Raw genomic sequence first — 18202 nt, 5'->3', positions numbered from 1 at the left:
AAACATGTTTTCGTTGCTAAAACTGGTTTTCGACCTAAAACTTGTGTTTTCGTCAATGTAAAATCTGTCAAACGAAAACAAGTTTTCGCTGAAAACCACTTGAAAACTCACGTTCCACTCATTCCAATCGGTGTGTGCACTAGTTTTTTTCGATTATTTATCGAAGTGGAAGTCATATTTTATCATCTTTAATTAATAGGTATTGTGAAAAGTGTGTGACGTTCGAAATTTTGAAGTTTGCTATTTCTGTTTTGCTTCTTTCTTTATGTGTATTTTGTCGGTGATTTATTTCAGTGATTTTTAAGCGATTTTCAATAAATTTTTTGTGCAAAAGTAATTAAAACGAAGTGCGCGGTGATTGGTTGCAAAAACATGTACAAAAATAATAAATTGGTTAGCACAAACATGTGCACCAAAATTGCTTGCATGTTTTTCTTTATGCTTCGTCTTCATATTCTTTGTTTATTTTTCAAAGAAAATAACATGGTGCCGAAATTACAAACGTCAACCAGAAAATTACTTTTTTCTTTTGCTTCATCTTGTCAGATCTTGTGTAGTTGGATCAGGGCCTACTCAGTACTTGGTTGAAAAGTATCGATACCAATATTACTAACGCACAAAAGTATCGAGTATATACTTGTATTTACTCGTTTCGTCTCATCTGTACTGAATTTAAATTGACGTTGTTTACAAACAATTTCTCTTGAATGGAATAATGGCGAATGTTCTAAATCCATGTAGGAGTGGTTATTTGGACGGGATACTGCGTGTAAGTTTAAAAAACTTTTACATTTTTGTCTGAATCCAATATAAATAAAATGTACTATATTAAAGCTAACGTCGAAAGTGTCTGTACGGAAAAAGCAAAGCATTTCAACTGCGGCATCTGGAAACGGGAGCAATTGTACCGGGCCTCCGGTCTTAATTGATAAGGATGATCGTATTACCTTGATTGGTTTAAATCGGTCACGTAATCGCAATTCTATTGATGAAGAGACCGCAGGCTGCTTAAGTGGCGCAATTGCTACATTTGAAAACGATAAAACTTCGCCGGTTGCAGTAATTTATGGAATAGGTGGTTCGTTTTGCGCAGGCCAAGATCTGACTGAGTTAGAAAAGCGATGCAAAATTAACGCAGTCAACCAGAAGTATAAGGAGTTCTGCCTTTATCATAATTTTTTACGCAGGCATTCAAAAAAGCCAATTATTTGTGGCATTAATGGCTATTGCATAGCTGATGGGTTGGAATTGGCGATGTTTTGTGATCTTCGTGTTATGGAAGATACAGCAGTTTTGGGATTTTTCGGTCGATCTATAGGGCTCAATATTGAATGTGGGGGTATAGGTAGGCTGCCTGCTTTAATAGGATACTCGCGTGCGTTAGATTTAATTCTAACGGGTAGGCGAGTTGATGGTCAAGAGGCTCTAAATATAGGGTTAGTTAATCGTTTAGTAGCTACAGGTACAGCATTGGGGCAGGCGGTGAATTTGGCTTTCTCTATTGCAAAGTTTCCTATGGAAGCAGTTAACCGAGACCGTTCCAATATGTTTTCAAACTACTACGAAAGACGTAAAGGCTTGTCCACAGCGATTGAACACGAGACTGCATCATTAAATTCCATTAATTTGCTTGAATTTGAGGAAGGTGTGGAAAGATTCAAAAACGGTAAGTAATTTGTATTTAGAAGCATTATTGATTTTACAGGAAGCAGTTAATTTGGTAATAATTGTATATTACTATGCATCCTTATACTTATGTGCGTACATATTTACTCTTTCAACGTGTTTAACCGTACATGCTTATAACTTAGCTAAATTTAAGGTCATTGCTTATAGTTTCTTTTAATAGCGATTTCGTTTCTACAAAAAATGTTCTCATTCCCCTCTTAGTGTTTGTGCGTAGAGGCAAAGAGCAGGTTACATTTTTCGGTAGAAACAAAATCGGCATAAGTAAATTCACCAATATGATACCGATATTTGAGATAGGTATATATTAGTCCATATTTCTTACAGCTCAAATCAAAGGATTGAAAACAGATTTATGGCAAGTGAAACCGAAAATGGTACCAGAATGGGAAAAAGAAGAAATACTTAATGAGCAGCGAGGTACAACTAAGTGTAATTGTTGATTAAATGTAAACAAGTGTAAAAGCTTAAACAGACGGCAGCGTTGATCGGGATTAACTCGGACTTGGTCCGGATCAACTGCAGTTAATTCCCGAGTTGATCCGGATCAACGCTGCCGTCTGGTTATGCTTTAAGATAGCAACAGCAATATTGTATTATTTGGTTTAAAAATAAGTATGTATTTACATATCGCTAGCTTAGAGTGAAAAGTTGCTAAGTCTACGTAGGGTAGGCTAGAGAAATTTAAAATGCATTGTTTCGAAAGGTATGTACTTGTTTTATTCATTCCCGTTTATATTCATTGCGAGGAAAATTTGCTAAGTGCAATAAAAGCATCGAAAATCCGATAAGGCTCAAATCTTTATATTTATTTTAGATGCTTCCGGTTTACATTGCGTTCAAGTGCATTATAATCGTTTAAATTCATTGCCCATACAATAGATAATTAAGTGACAGTTCGCTCAGTCTACTCAACTGTCAGTTTCATCCTTGAAAAGGTGTTCGCACGAGGCGATTTTGCGTTCATCTTTTGCTTACAACTCACGTAGGGTTGCGCGAAAAAAAAGTTGAATGGCTAAATGTTGGCTGGCGACCAACTTTGTTGAAGCGATTAGTTGAAAGGCCGTTCAACCAAAAGTAGAATGCAAAGTTAAACAATGCAAACGCCTTTAATGGCGAATATTTTGATATTTTTAGCCAATCAATTTTTTTCGTGCAACCCTGCGTTAGCTGAACGTAAAAGTTGCCTGAAAAATCGCCTCTTGCGAAAGCCCTATGAGCGGAACGTGCGTAAACTACCCATTCTGACGCGGCCATTATGCTATTATTTTGCAAACAGCTGATTCGAAAAAAAGTACAACAAAGTCGATACCAATAAGCCCTAGTGGTGGGAAATTATCGATAGTGGGCGATATTTTTCTTAAACTATCGATAGTCGCCATATATAAAAAATATAAATCGGCGTTTCCATGCCAACCGAATCACGTGATCACTCTCTCAATTACAAACGGCGCAATAACCTGTTTACACGCCACGTTCTTGATATACTTTGCATCTCTGTTTCTTGTTCTTTGCTTTTGTTTATTGTTTAATGGGCACTGTCACACGGTCAGTATTTATTGACGTGATGCAGGTATCGCGATATTTATTGACGGTGTAGCATGCAGTATTGATGGATCGTGATCCACATTTCAAAATTTCTAATAATTTTGAAATCTGGATCGCGGATCGCGATATTGTTAATAAATATTGAGCGTGTAGCACTTTCAAAACGCGATCCATACATTTCGTCAGTACATCTTGTACTCTCATAATGCGAACATCGAAAACGTATTCGCTATGCTTTCGTTCTCGTTGCTTAAAACCTTTCAAAACAAATTGAAAAAATTTTAATTAACATGGAAAATTTTAAAATAATGGTGGAATACATTATCCCCAAATTATTCATACAAAATAAAAATATTTTCTTGCATCATAATAAGCGTTCAGCACAAAAAATATACTGACGCGATAAATATTGAGAATGTAGCATTCGTGCGCGATCCATCAATTTGGATCGCGATCCAAATATCGTGATAATTACTGACCGTGAGACAAGGCCCAATGGGCGAAAGCCCCATTAAGTTTGGAAAATTTTCGATAGTGAAAATACTCGATAGTTTTGAAAAACTATCCATTGTGAAAAATAAGTCAAAACCATCGATAGTACTGACAGTGCCATCGATAGTTTGCCAATATTAATCGGCACTAGTAATCCATTATTTTACACACGGCAAGTTGGATATTGTGCTCATTTCATAGTTTTTATTTAAATAATTGGAGTTATGCTACGAAAGCTAATACAGCACATAAACAAAAGGAGCATATTTGTGGCTATTTCATCTGACGCTCAAAATGTTGGCGCAAGAAATATTTGTACGACAGCTTGTCTGCGAAAAAGTGAAAAAGGTATGCCACCTATATTTGCGAATGACATAAGATTACATAGTTTTTACGCTATTATTTGTGTTTTAGATCTGCAAAGTCCGAAGAATATTATTGTCGACAAAGACAAAAATGTCACTTTAATTGGTATAAATCGGCCACAAGTTCGAAATGCAATTAATGCAGCTACTGCAAGCCAACTTTGTGAAGCATTCACTGCATTTGAGGCTGATGAAACATCACCTGTAGCAGTTTTGTACGGCATTGGTGGATCCTTTTGTGCTGGCTATGATATCCTAGAGCTTGGAAAAGATGGCGGAGAACAGGTTAGCATCGACATCCTAATGGCCCATGAAGGGTCGGTCGGACCGACTCGGCGACATATACAAAAGCCGGTAGTTTGCGGAATTAGTGGTTATTGTATCGCAAATGGCTTAGAACTGGCACTAATGTGTGATTTACGCGTAATGGAAGAAACGGCAGTACTGGGATTCTTCAATCGACGTTTTGGAGTGCCTGTTATTGATGGTGGTACAGCTCGGCTACCTGCAATAATTGGATTTTCACGGGCATTAGATTTGATATTGACGGGACGACAGGTATGCGCCGATGAAGCACTCTCGATGGGTGTTGTGAACCGTGTCGTGCCGCCCGGTCAGTCATTAATTAAATCCGTAGAGTTGGCACAGACACTGGCGAAATTTCCGCAACGTGCGCTTAATCACGACCGAAATTCCCTTTATTCAGCCGTTTTCGATGCAGCAAACTTTAATCAGGCCGTACAAAATGAAGTTATGTACACTTCCAAGGAGATAATTGAGGAAATGCAACAGGGCATTAAATGGTTCATACAAAGTAAGTAATACAAAAATTAGAATAAAATAATTCATAGTTTTGTTTTTATACAAGAGGTGGACTTGGGTACTCTTTATGAATTTGTACAACGATTTTGGGTTGCTGTGCCCAAACGCGTGAATCAAATCAAAAACCTTTTACACACACTTGTAGGCAACAGCTCACGCTTTATTACAAAAATAAAATTTACTATATCTGTGCACTAATTTATTAATAATGTCGGTTGGAAATATGGTATTTTTTGCAAGTTTCCGAGCTGAGCTATAAAAAAAAAAAAATATCCACGAAATAGCTCTGCAAAAGGTGTTCAGCCCCTCTTCTTTAGCAAAACAGAAAGGAGAATTCTACTTAGTGAGGATTATAATCGCTAAGCGCGGCCGAGGGCCTCCTACGCAGAAAGTTTTCTGCAAAAATGGTTCACCCCCTTTTCTTCGGCAACACAGAAAGGAGAATTCTACTTAGAGAGGGTTATAATCCCTAAGTGCGGCCGAAGGCCGCCTACCCAGAAAGGTGCTCTCTGCAAGAGGTGTTCAGCCCCTCTTGGGCAACAGAGAAAGAAGTTGTGAGGGTTATAATCGTTTTGGAAAAAATCCAAATTTCAAACAGCTCCCAAGGGGGGGAGGGGGTGAGCGGTGACTTTTCAGAAAGCGGCGTTCATCCTCTTTCGTTTAGGGGGGTTTGGGAGCCACGCCCCTCCCCCTCCGCCCCCACCCCTAAATCGTTGTACAAATAGCTAAGGATTTCCCGTGGACTTTATTATTTGTATTTGTATGCATATTTACCCAGCAAACATTCGGAGCCTTTCCCTTCTGGCGAAGGTCGACTTATATTAGCTGAAATTCATACCTCAAACGACCATCAATAATAAATCTATCGTAGAAAGTCTACGAATCCGATTGCCTGCTACGAATACGAAAAATCTGATATCAGTGAATCCAAGTTAACTCGAAAATATCGTTGGCAGGTTCGAATGCCGCACTTTGATGATTCGAAATCAGCTGCCGCGAAGGAAAGGGGGACGCGACATTCTAACGACTTCAGAGTTAAATAAATACGAAAACTGAAGTCACTTGTAAAAAAAAATTGCTTTTGTGTAGCTTTTATTCCGTCCGTGAGATTACAAAAAAATGAGGTGCGCTGGGAACACTGACGTGGAGAAAATCGATGAAAAGAGAGAGCATAACGGACGCGTCAAAAACAAGTGATTTCAGAGTACATGCAAAAATAAGCAAAACTCAGCTGGTACTGTAAGGTTTTCCTCTATTAAACATTCTTTAAATAAAGTCAAATTATGGACCGTTACAACCAATTCATTTTTAATGAGAAGCAATTTTGAATTAAAATCTGGTAACGGACGTGACATATCAGACGTGACAGATTTTTCCCCCATACTATATATTTACTAGTAACACATACTAAATTTAATTTTTTCAGTTCTCTCCCCCGTTTTGTGTTTTGAAAACCTTTTCGCCATCTGAATATGATATTTAAATTTACGTTTTTTGGGAAATGCCCACATGTCATTTTGCTCGCGCTGTCGCAACAGTCGCAATGGCCGAGTGCCACTTGAGAGCCAGTGATAGAAATTTAGTAGATTTCATGAAAATCGAACCTACGATGGGTTCAGTGATAGCCCTGAATATTAGTCATACTTGACCCTTATTTCGCTCATATTCGGACTCTTTTTTTTTAGACTTTTATCTCCTCATTGTGACCCATTTCGTAGCTTTTTTAAGTTCTTATAAGACTCCTATTAGCCTCACAGCTGTGGTCATAAGGTATAACCACCTGAATCGAATTAGGAAGGAATATATATGTATGTATTTATTTATTATTATCATCATTATCTAGAAAGTGACAATCACTGACTTATGGTCTGATTATGGCAACTTAACGTAACTTACCGGCTCTCACTTAAACATTCTCTTAAATGGATGTTGCTTATAACTGAACAGCCGAAACTTAACGTAACATAATGCTTTTACAATAAAACTTCGTGGAGAATTTGGTTCCTTGCCTTCCAGGTTGTAATTTGCATGGCGATATCTAAACTCCAATCTTGCGCTTTAGTCTTTGTTATTTGCCTTTTATTAGTAGGAGTACGTCACTATTTAGTACAGACTGGCAAGTAAATATTGGCTCGTTAATGGCGAGTTTTGCTCTCTGATCAGCTACTTTATTGCTGGGAAGGCCAAAATGGCCATTGGACCCAGAGACGAAGTTGTAAAGCAATTCAACGTTGTTGAATTGTGCCGTATACAACGTGCACCATCGAGATCGCGAACGAGATAATGGTGGTGGCTTAGCGTTCATCACGCACCGCACCGTGCAGTATCGTCTCATTGAAGCAGACATCGACCGCAGGGATACCACTCTAGAATGTCAGGGCATTGCTATCCGGTCAAGCGATGTTGAGCTCCCTGCCACCTGCTGCCCGGCAGTATATCACCCTGATATAGGTGCGCTCCTCAGAGGTGAAAACCGTATGGTAGTAGGAGACTTTAATGCGCACCACGACCTTTGACACGCAAGCCGGTCAAACGATCGTAGGGGAGCAGATAGACAATTCGACATTCCGCACAATGAACGACGACGCACCCACCAGGATTATGGGCAGCTGCTGCAGCTCGCCACCTATGCTGACTTTGACATCAGACCATCTGCCCACAGTCATCTCGATCGATAAACCAACCGACTTTGCTTCCGCGGAACACCGGACCTATATCAACTTTTCTAAAGCTAATCGGAAAGGTTTCCCGGAATTTACTGAGAGCACCTTCGCTGCGCTCCCCACACCAACCGACGGCCACCTTGGTGAACGTAAGTTCCGCAGGGTTGTCACTGCGGCTGCAGCTCGCTTCATACCGGCAGGATGTATCACGGACCCTCGTCCTGCTGAAGCGACTGTCCTAGCCAATGAGCGTTACAACCTCCGTCAGGCCGATCCCGGAAATCCCCGTATTAGGGATCTCAACGCGGAGATTCGGCAGCTTGTGAACGTACATAAGCGGAAAAGGTGGGAAGAGCATCTGAAGACTTGCAACTTCGCCTCTGGTGTGATTAAGCTTTGGTCAACCGTGAGATCACCGTCCAATCCAACAAGGCACGACGACAGGGTCGAAATTTCTTTCGGCGACCATGCTTCGTCAGATCCGGAGTGATGCGCGAGCTATTTTAGCCGGAAGTTCATACTGCATCTTCCGGCTGACAAAGCCAAGCGACGAGTGCCCAGAAGGCTGCGCAAAATGCTAACAACTTGTGCCCCCTTGCTATCACTAGCGGTGAAGTTCAGGAGGCCATCGGGAAGGCGAAAGACTCCAAAGCCATGGGTCCCGACGGAATATGCATCCTGATGTTGAAAAATTTGGGACCTACTGGAGTAGCGTACCTAACGGAGGTCCTCTATTTGTCAATGGCCACTCTCGTCATTCCAGATATCTGGAGGATGGGGAGAGTGGTCCCACTGCTTAAACCGGGGAAACCAGCCAACAAAGGAGAGTCTTATCGTCCGAGACCTTGCTACTTCCGTATTTTACAAACCACCTGACCCCAGCGAAGCATCAGCATGGGTTCCGTAAAGTGCACAGCACTTAACACCATAAATACCCAGATAACTCGTGGCCTAAACCGAAAGCGCCTCTGTCCCTATGGACATATCTTGTTGAAGTTGCGCACTTCCTGGGCCTCCCCTTGAAACAGACTACAACGTTAATAAATGAACCGACCCGAGCGGGGTTTAGTAGCCGCAACAACAACAAGGTGCCTGCTATTTAAAATATACAGTGTCCTAGACCACCCCCCAACTCGTTTTCTGGGAAACTAAATGACATTTCGCAATAAAATTTGGTATACTTGTTACTCTCTGCCTAGGCTAGGTTGGTATTGAAAATGGGTAGAATCGGATCTAAACTCCGCTTGCCTTCCATATCACGGTATTTTTGGCAAAAATTTAAACTGCGATATTTAAGTAACTACTTACTGCAGCCAAATTACTAAAAATTAATATATAGTGTGAACTTTAAGCAAAAACGTTTGTATATGTATTATTGTGTAAAAAATGCTCACCTCTAAAAATTATTTTAGTGGTCAGCACTGTATAATCCTTACTGATATAAATGCGAATGGTTTGTTTGTTATGCTTTCATGCTTTAAATACTCAACCGATCTTAATGGAATTTCGTCTGCTGGTCTCATTTAGCCCAACTTAAAAGATAGGTATTTTGATTAAACAATGGGGTGTGGCACCTCCTATACAAACGGAATTTTTCATACTGCATACCTCTGGAAGTATTTGCGGTAGAGTACTAGAACTGGTATGGATATATATGAAATGGTGCCTCTTCGGAATAAAAGTGTCATAACGGATTTTAGAGATAATTTCCACTAGAATTGTGAGATATCCTAACCTCAAAGTGCCAAAATCACGGTTTTTTGGCGATATTTGAGGTTATATAGTGAAAACATAATTTTTTTTTGCTCATTTCTACTTAGGGCATGATTTTCGTTTGTTGGGATTCGATTTTTCTTTCTTGAGATATATCAGTTTTAATGTGCAGTACTTCGGTATTACGTCGTAAGCATGAGTCATAATCGCATGTGGCCTTTCAATCGTTATGAGCAAAAAAGTTTTGTGTAATGATTTATGTATGCATTCTTGTAAATATTGTTAATTTTTTGTTTTTGTTAAATACATACCAACTGTTATGAAAAAAGCATCCGTTGATTCAAAACCATTTGGTGCTTTTAGTGTGGTAAAACGCTTTTATTCCAAGTTTTTGGTGCTTTTTGAAAATCAAAAGTTGGCAACACTGATATCTTGTCTCCTTGAGAGCGAATGCTGCTAAATTCTAAAAATTTTTTCTTCTGGATAATTTTGTCCTCTCAATACGAGTACACACCTCATGTGGATAAAATTCATACAAACGCGCTATGTCCAATTTGCCGTTATTACACTTTTCATATGTAAAAATATATTGTGAATGTTACTTTCTTCATATGAATTACATCAAATTTTTTGTTTAATTGTATTTTTGAAATAAATCTTTTTCCTTCTGTCAGTAAACTGTTTTTGTTACAAATAGTATAAACAACAATGGGAAATAGGCAAAATTTGTTTTATTACCATCTCAGATTTTGCTTTCCTCCCAACCTTCCCCCATTTCTAACCACTATACCTTTTCAAGAAGCAGATATTTAAAAGTTTCATATTAGTACGAATTAAGTAAGCATATATTTTTACTTACAGCATTCAAATCCGATACAACGCATTCGTGGTTGAAACGGGAAAAGTCAATGGCAGACTGGGATGACAAGCAACTAGCCGCTGCAGCCGAACAAAAAGAGGCCGAGAAACAAGCAGTAGCAGCAGCGCGTATAGAAGCAGAGAAAAAGTCAAAGGAGCCCAAACAGAAGTCCGATGGAACAAAATAATTATATAGCGTTAAATAGGAAACACTGCATTTCAACACCTGCGATTTTAAAAATCAATGAAAATTTTCCAAATTCAGTAAAAAAAAACGCTTCTAATTGTACAAATCTGATACAGCATTTTTATTTATTGGCGTTGTGGTTACCTGAGCTTATAAATATCCCATGAGTTCTTCAAAAGTGTATTAACCTAAAGTTACCCGTTTGTCAGAGACAGCAAATAATCGGGCAGGTTCTGGAGTTCACTTCTGAGTGAATTTCAACTCCTGCCCATTTGAATTCAAAGCGAACTTGACTCAAATTCACTCGGACTCGGAATTGCAGAACCTGCCGGTACTATTTTGTCAACCATGAGGGTAAGTGAATCTTCAATGTGCTTTCGTGAAAAAATTTACATTACACTACAGCTTCAGCAGGACGGCAACGGGTGCAGATATGGGTAGAATTAAAAAAATGGTATTGTAATGTTTTAGAAAAGTAGCAATTCCATTCCAATTTCTTTTTAATCCCTTCAAACATTTTTTGTTCATATATTAAAATTTAAGTGAGCGCTTAAAAATGTTAACTTTTCAGAAAGCAGGCAAATCTATTTTTAAAAATATTTCCCCACAAACATAAAGGATGTACCGAGTAGAATCAGTCCTATTCTGCATTTCGATTACCTTCCCGCATTCCGCTCCGCAAGAATCGAACTTAGGTATTCTGCGTTACGATCTAATCGAAAGAGTAAGAGGAAGAGAGAAAACATCTTTCGAAATCAGCTGTTTGCCTAGGAATGTGTGAAACCGAAACAAAACAAAGAAATATTGGCCACCAAAATTTGTAAATATTTTAAAATAACTAAATTTATCTAACTCATTTTAATTTAAAAATAAAATTTCGTTTGTTCTTAATTTAAGTGGAAACATAATTCTATTGCTTGAAGAGCACAACGAGTCCCAGATTGCTTATGCGAAAGTTGAAAGGCGGAGATTTAGAGACATGTTTGATCATTTTGAGATGAGTGAAGAATTATGAGAAATCCATCTTGAACTGCATTACTCACCGCTCAAAGCCAGTGAAATTATAAACGTTGTTTGAGCGCCCCACAATATTTGCATTTAGTATAGAGTGCTCTTTCTCTATCATAATTGCCGTACCGCGAAACATAACAACGGTGTGCTATTCACTCTTCATACATATCGTCACCTGAAATGCAAAAAGACGTAACAACCAGCGTCGCTGAAATGGAAAAAGTCGCGACTGATAATTTTTTGTTTCATAAATCGATTTGGGGAGTAATAATTCGACGAAATCCATCATATCAATCAAACAGTGAATTTTGAATTTTTGATTAGCGACGAGATTGTTACGTCTTTTTGCATTTCAGGTGACGATATATAAGAGGCAAAATTCGGCAAGTGTACCAGGAATAACATTTTATGGCAGCATTTTTTTTCAAACTCCAAGCGCCAATCTGTTGTTATTAATTCTTAAACAGCCAGACTCATCCGTTTGTCCAAACATTCCCCAAACACCCTTCATGTGTATGTACACAACTGTGCTTAGTTGTCGGACGGATGGTTTTTATGAAATATTTGCAAGTTTTAAAGGTAAAATTTTGATTTTAGCAAACAAAAAAAATCATTAAAAATCAACGCGATTTTTTAGCCGGCTGAAACTTGCAGGGCCACTAAATACGAACCAAATCAGACAAGAAATACGGCTTTTCCAAATGTCTGGTCTCCTGCGCCACCTATCGGGTAAATTCTTTGTGGAGTTATCTCTTTTCATGTAAGTAATATGCGGCCAGTGCCGTAGTGGTTAGCAGTGCGCGCTACTATTCCGCAGGGCCTGGGTTCAAGCCCAGTTTCCGACCAACATCAAAAAATAAACAATCAAAGAAGTATTTCCATTTTCGTACCAAGGCTATTAAGTGCACCGAGTTTGGTAGAAATTTATAAATCGGTTACCGATACAGATACACATTTTTGATCACAAGTGGGCGGCGCAACGCCAAAATAAAAAAAAAATTATAATCAAATTTTCTGCTAAGTGGTTATTGCAATTATCGATTTTAGTCAATTAGCTTCAGTAGTTACTGATTTATCGCAGTTTTCTTATTTCTGAAAATTACCGTTATATGGGAAGTGGTCGTGGTTACAATCCGATTTCGCCCATTTTCAAAACCTACCTTGGAAAAGGGCAACCTATATACCAAATTTCGTTCAGATATCTAAATTTTTGCTCCAGTTATCGTGTATACAGATGGACGGACGGACGGACAGACAGACATGGCTTCACCGACTTCTCTCTTCATTCTGGTGGGAGATTCTGTAACCAGTTAGCGATAATTTTCCGATCGCTATCGCACTTGATATGAATGAGCGATACCGATTCCAAAATTGTCGCTAACTGGTTACAGAATCTCCCCTCTGATAATTTATGTATACAATAGTCTGCAGTTTCAAGTCTCTAGCCCATCGGGAAGTTGGTTAAAAATTGACTGAAATATTTGATTAAATACAGGTGAAACATAATAAAAGCTTTTAAAAATTAGGAGGTTACAAATTTGTCGGAATATATTTTTCCCCCACCAGAGGGTAAATTACAGTTATACCGCCGGGAACTACCTGACGCTGATGGCCACGCTCTTTTGCGAGTATAGCAGCTTCCTTGATTATAGCGCCTCGGTATTAGGAACGGAGAATATAAAAACCAAGGGTTTAACTTTCATCAGTGGTAAACTGGGTATGCTTACGTACCCACGATTGAGAGAAATAGAGGTTGCGCCAATCATGGTACCGCTATTCCTCTCTTAACGAATTTGACAGAATCGTTGTTTGTATGACGTCACACTTGTGCAACTTGTTTGCGTTTTCCTTGCAACATTTTTTCTTCTTCTTCCATTCTTGCTCACGTTTTGGCATTTCTCTCTCGCAATCGCACCAGTGTGACGTCACACAAAATTTATTCTCAAAAATCCTCTCTGATAGGCGCAATCTAGTATTCTATCATTCTTGTTACGTACCTGTCTTTAGCATAAATAGCTAAGTTTTATTCATCAAACTCCATTAAAACTGCACATTCGTTTCTTTTCTTTTGTATTTAAATTTCTTTCACATTGGCCAACATATTTTTTAATGTAAATTAGGATAATGGAATCACTATAATGTTAAAAAATAGTTGCTTCTATTTGGTTAGTATTACTCAACAATTTATATGTAATAGTTTATATTTATTTTTAGAAATAACATGTTTCATATATATATCTGTTTTATTCATAAATACTAAGAACCCCATTTGTAGTACTACATACATTATTTAGCGTGCTGTTAGCAGTAATTTGGAAATGTTACCTTTGAAAGTAGTGTTAAAAATATTTCATGTATACCCCAATACATATACATATTTCATTCATTGCATTTAGATTCACTAAAAATTTAGAGTGCAAACAAATTTCTTTAACTTTCTCTGTTACAATGGTATTTGAATTTGTTTTAACTTTTCAAATTTATTATAAATTCGTTTGCATTTTCGTATACTTATACTTATATATTTCCATGATATTGTTAGCACAGTTACAGTATAAGCCATCTACGCTTAGGAAGAAGAGCCCCTTGAAACAGCGAGAGCTCTTCGATATTCTCTTCGAATTTGAAAGTAGGTTTAATTCTGAATATGGAAGAAAAATAATTTTAAATGCACGCATGTATGTATGTATGTATAACATTGATTTTACATAAAAACTTTTACAAGACTTGTTTACAATCTAAAACTTATGCTTAGTTTAAGCTATTTGATGCCGTGCAATATATATAGTTTTTTTTATTTATCAGTTTACCTTTTTAAAACGACTTGAAAAATGCTATTAGATTGATTACTGCAGTGTTTGACACCTTCGCACACCCCTACAACAACTGTTTAACCCATTCCTAATCAGTTATATGTACATGCTTTTTATCTTACAGATGACCGCTCTGACAGTTGTTCAGACACGCCACGTTTATTCTGTTGCTCTTTCTTCGCTGCTTGTGTGTTACTTATCTTTGCTTCATTCGTCTTTTTTGTGTGTAATTAGCGCGTCCGCCATTTCTTCCTTAGACTGATCTTTATCTCCCCAACCCCAAGTCGCATGGGAGCCATCGCCAGTGCGTTTGACGCGCTTTTCGATGATGTCAGGTGACACCTGCTTTAGATCGTAGGCCCAGCCGATTTTGGCAAAGAAATCAATAAAAGCCGTGGTAATATTCAGAGAATAATCGCCAAGTTCAGCCGTTTTGTAGTCCCATGGAAATACATGATGATAGTTGTGCCAGCCTTCACCGAAAGCGAAGATGGCTACCGATGTATTTTCTGATGGGTTGATAAATCTACGAAAAAATCATGTAAATAATAATTTTACTATATCTAAACAAATGGAAAACAAATATACATATATATTTTTTTCAAGTCTGAATGTGTAATAGTTTAATATTCGATTCGAGAACTAGACCAACAAAAAGGGAAACTTCGTTATCCAATGTATTTTCCCTTCGTTATGAATTCGAAATATTCCCCCCATTATCGAATTGAAATTTTAATGAGAGAGAGTGATTGTCTTATATTTCCCTTCAAGAATTTCACTTTCCCTCTTGTTACTACGGGTTTCAGTTTTTTTTTTCGAACCCATTTCCAGTGTATATCCAATATACTATGAACGTTGGAAAATGAAGGTTGGTTATGAGCAGGGCTCGGAATCTCATGCAAATTCATGTTTTTACTGAGCATCTTCAAATGGAAATGGTTATGTTATCTTTACGAATCACGAAATTTCCTTTAAAATGGCATTCAATCGTTTGTGCATATTTTTGCATATTTTGCAGTAAATGCATGGTTTTGCATATTTTTCAAAAATACCTGTTTTTGCATACATATACCACATATTTTAGTATATTTTACAATAAATGCATATCGTCGTTTAAACGTTACAAAACCGCTGCATATGTCAGTTACGCGGTTTTGCAGAATGACGATACGCGGTTTTGTACTTTAAACGAGGATATGTTTTTTTTTGCATATTTTTGCTTTTTTTTTGATTTACCACTATTTAAATTTAGTGCGAAATCTCTGGGCACAAAAAATACCTATAATTTGTTCCGAAATATTCATCTAAATATTTTCTCGTATATCAAAGCGACCATTAAAAACTCTCTTCTACCTCTGTTAGATCTCAACTATTGGCGGACTGTTGGAGAGAGCTGGGGCGGCTACTCTATAATTCGATGCGAAGGAAAAATGCGATGCGATAGGCAATCGCACAGCGTATTACTTACGAGTATTTGCCTATCGCCCCGCATTGCCTTTTCGTATCGCATTATGTACAGAGTCCGGCCATAAAATATTAGGGAAATATTTTTAATTGCATATTTGACTCGTTTATGGCGAATGTTTCTAAATTTTGGGTGCATATTATATGCGCATATTTTCGATTTTTTTGTGCATGAGATCCCGAGCCCTAGCATATGCATATTGGATATCGAACGCCATTTTCGAACGTTCGCCACAATGTTTATTGGGTATGTACATCATATACATACATATGTTCATATGTTTGTATGTATACCCGTTAAGGCTAGATAGATTAATAGATAATGAGTGAACATACTTGTCGTAGGGTTTTCCTCCGAATTTATGTGCAGCGCTATTCACCAGCCAAGTCATATTCAAAGTGAAACACCAACGGAACATAGCAGCAACAAACCATGAATTGACGAAATTCTCATTCCATGCATACATAGGAATCGTGGTGGGCAACAAGAAGCACAAAATCGGCATCAAAATCAAATAATATCTAGAACATCAGAAATACCTATTAGTATACGTAAATTTTCGCTAGTGTAAATCCATATTTTACTTACTTCTTCTGGAACATTAAAATCGGATCAGCGCGCAAATCGGACAAATCCACGCCTTTGCCTTTGGCTTTCACCAGGGGATGTTTTTTGCACATTAACCAACCTACGTGAGAGAAGAAGAAGCCCCGTGTAGCATTATGGGGATCAGCATCGGTTTCCGAATATTTGTGATGCACACGATGATCACGTGCCCAGTGGTAGGCAGCATCCTGGAAGGCGATTGTATTGAAAACCATCAAAATCAGACGTAACGGCCATTTGGCCTTGTAGGCACGATGAGCCCAAAGGCGATGAGCACCGGCTGTTATACCCAGTCCAGAAATCAAATATAAGAAAAGTGCTGTGAAGAAAGCAAGACACAAAAAACCAGATTTAATATCCACAATTCTCTAGCGGCTAAAATGCGTTCTAAGCAAGCATAGAGTGAAAAGTTGATAAGTCCAGTCCACATTTTATGAAAACTCATATTTTGATATAGGAAACAAGAGAAATTTTAGAAGGCTTAAGGCACTTGTTTTATTTTTCTCGCTTATATTCAATGAAGGCCAATTTGCTAAGCCCAAAAGAGGCACTGAAAATTCAACATGACCAAAATAATACGAAATCTTTCAATAAAAATCGAATCCTTCCGATTCGTATGGAATTTTGCTTTGCTTAATAAAGGAGAGGGTACAAACTAAATTTCATCGAAATCGAATGAATTTTAACGTGGCAAATTTCAGCGAAATCGGTGCGCGTTAATCATTATTTCCTCCGTTGTTCTCCATTTGAGATAAATTGTATTTATTCTTTTCAATAACACCAATGCCTTCCCGTAGAGACAAACCATTGGTTTAAAATTTTTACACCCAAGCAGAAATGCAATTGAAGTTACGGGTTAGTAAAAATCAAATTTGTTTTTATGTTATATTTGTAAACATTTCGACGAATAAAAAAACGCAAAAGAAATGGTCAGGAAAAATTCGTTGAGCCAAATTTTCTTAAGCAGTACGAAGTTCTTAAGAAATTTGCTACGCTTTCTGCTATGGTTTGCTAAAGTTTGTTTGCGAAGAGTACAAGGACCGTTTTCTTAGAAGGTCCGTGCTGTACTTTAAGTTTATACATTGAAATAAGCAAAATAAGCAATTCTAAGCAAAAGCTTAAACTTTTCTGCCCTGATAATAGGCTAGACATTTATAAAAAAATATTAATAATTAAATAAACAAATCCCGAATATTCCGGGATTCTTGGCAAAGCCGGGACTATGCTTTTCTACTGCCCCCTACTTGCTCCTTAGGAGAGCAGCTCACTTTCAGTCCCGTTGGGTAATTACAAAATGAAAATTACATTTTTAAAACAGTTTTTTTTTACCTAATTTGGGCCACTAACCAGGTATACGATCTCCGTGGTTTTTCACAAAAAAAATATCAGAAAAAACATAGGAAACATAGGTGCATCGGTCGAAACCGTTTATTACAGAAAGATAAGGATCGAGCACTGGTAATCAGACGATTTTTTCCATAGGAGTTGATTTTTTCAATACAACAACAAAAAGTTATGACACATAAAAATTTGTAACGCTAAGGGGACATTCACACAGAAAGCGGAGCGGATCCGAGCAAAGCCGATCCGAGCGGAGTGAAGCTTTTAAATTGTTGTAGCTACATATGGGTATTTCCAATCTGGCGTTACGTGATTCTCGTATGACAAAATGTTAAAAAAAAAATTGAAAAGTATAGGCTGCATTTCTTTATTCATTCTGAACGTTTGGAATAAACTGTTTTGTTTATTTATTCTTTAGAACGTTCCTGATGATATGTTGACGTATATTTCAAACGCATTCTGTTTATTCCGGCTGTGAAATGGGATTATCCGGAATGTATAAAGAAACGCAGCCATAAATTTTAAAAATGTTTTTCTAGATTTGCATAGCAATTAATCAGTAAAAAAATTACAACTGTTGGTAGTAGCGATTTAAATATATTAGTAAATATAAGCGCTGGCATGACGTTACA

The 18202-nt window shown here is 37.8% G+C and overlaps 3 protein-coding genes across 6 annotated transcripts in view; 2 read left to right on the top strand and 1 right to left on the bottom strand.

Annotated features, from left to right (window-relative positions):
• The first annotated feature begins 610 nt into the window (after positions 1 to 610).
• Positions 611 to 2503, top strand: LOC118737121 (probable enoyl-CoA hydratase). Its single transcript, XM_036467421.1, has 3 exons — positions 611 to 769; positions 835 to 1666; positions 2014 to 2503. The coding sequence occupies exons 1-3, from the start codon at positions 716 to 718 to the stop codon at positions 2127 to 2129; spliced, it is 1002 nt and encodes a 333-aa protein (XP_036323314.1). The 5' UTR covers positions 611 to 715; the 3' UTR covers positions 2130 to 2503.
• Positions 2504 to 3843: 1340 nt separating this feature from the next.
• LOC118737120 (probable enoyl-CoA hydratase) lies at positions 3844 to 10445 on the top strand. Its single transcript, XM_036467420.1, has 3 exons — positions 3844 to 4074; positions 4141 to 4905; positions 10151 to 10445. Exons 1-3 carry the CDS (start codon positions 3951 to 3953, stop codon positions 10333 to 10335), a joined length of 1074 nt encoding a protein of 357 aa, XP_036323313.1. The 5' UTR covers positions 3844 to 3950; the 3' UTR covers positions 10336 to 10445.
• Positions 10446 to 13398: 2953 nt separating this feature from the next.
• The window catches only part of LOC118737117 (acyl-CoA Delta(11) desaturase-like), a 33197-nt gene continuing 28393 nt past the window's right edge, over positions 13399 to 18202 (bottom strand). For 3 of the 4 annotated variants that reach the window (XM_036467416.1, XM_036467417.1, XM_036467418.1), the window contains exons 3-5: positions 16212 to 16548; positions 15959 to 16144; positions 13399 to 14684 (exon numbers count right to left, since the gene is read on the bottom strand). In XM_036467416.1, coding sequence (XP_036323309.1) covers positions 14366 to 14684; positions 15959 to 16144; positions 16212 to 16548 — 842 coding nt within the window. In that variant the 3' untranslated portion in view covers positions 13399 to 14365. The remainder of the gene's footprint in view (positions 14685 to 15958; positions 16145 to 16211; positions 16549 to 18202) is intronic. The other variant, XR_004992790.1, reaches the window with a different exon arrangement.

The sequence above is a fragment of the Rhagoletis pomonella genome, unplaced genomic scaffold (genome assembly GCF_013731165.1).
Source record: "Rhagoletis pomonella isolate Grant_MI unplaced genomic scaffold, Rhpom_1.0 Rhpom_scaffold_00004, whole genome shotgun sequence".
Taxonomy (NCBI): Eukaryota; Metazoa; Arthropoda; class Insecta; order Diptera; family Tephritidae; genus Rhagoletis; species Rhagoletis pomonella.
Note: the sequence above shows the minus strand (reverse complement) of the source record. Positions and strands in the feature narration are given on the sequence as shown.

Bases quoted from the DNA above. Each gene is read 5' to 3' on its own strand.
- LOC118737120 (XM_036467420.1), top strand. From the start codon at position 3,951: ATGCTACGAAAGCTAATACAGCACATAAACAAAAGGAGCATATTTGTG. The intron at 4,075-4,140 runs GTATGCCACCTA...TTTGTGTTTTAG, and splicing joins TCTGCGAAAAAGTGAAAAAG to ATCTGCAAAGTCCGAAGAAT. The intron at 4,906-10,150 runs GTAAGTAATACA...TTTTACTTACAG, and splicing joins CATTAAATGGTTCATACAAA to CATTCAAATCCGATACAACG.
- LOC118737121 (XM_036467421.1), top strand. From the start codon at position 716: ATGGCGAATGTTCTAAATCCATGTAGGAGTGGTTATTTGGACGGGATA. The intron at 770-834 runs GTAAGTTTAAAA...ACTATATTAAAG, and splicing joins ATTTGGACGGGATACTGCGT to CTAACGTCGAAAGTGTCTGT. The intron at 1,667-2,013 runs GTAAGTAATTTG...TATTTCTTACAG, and splicing joins TGTGGAAAGATTCAAAAACG to CTCAAATCAAAGGATTGAAA.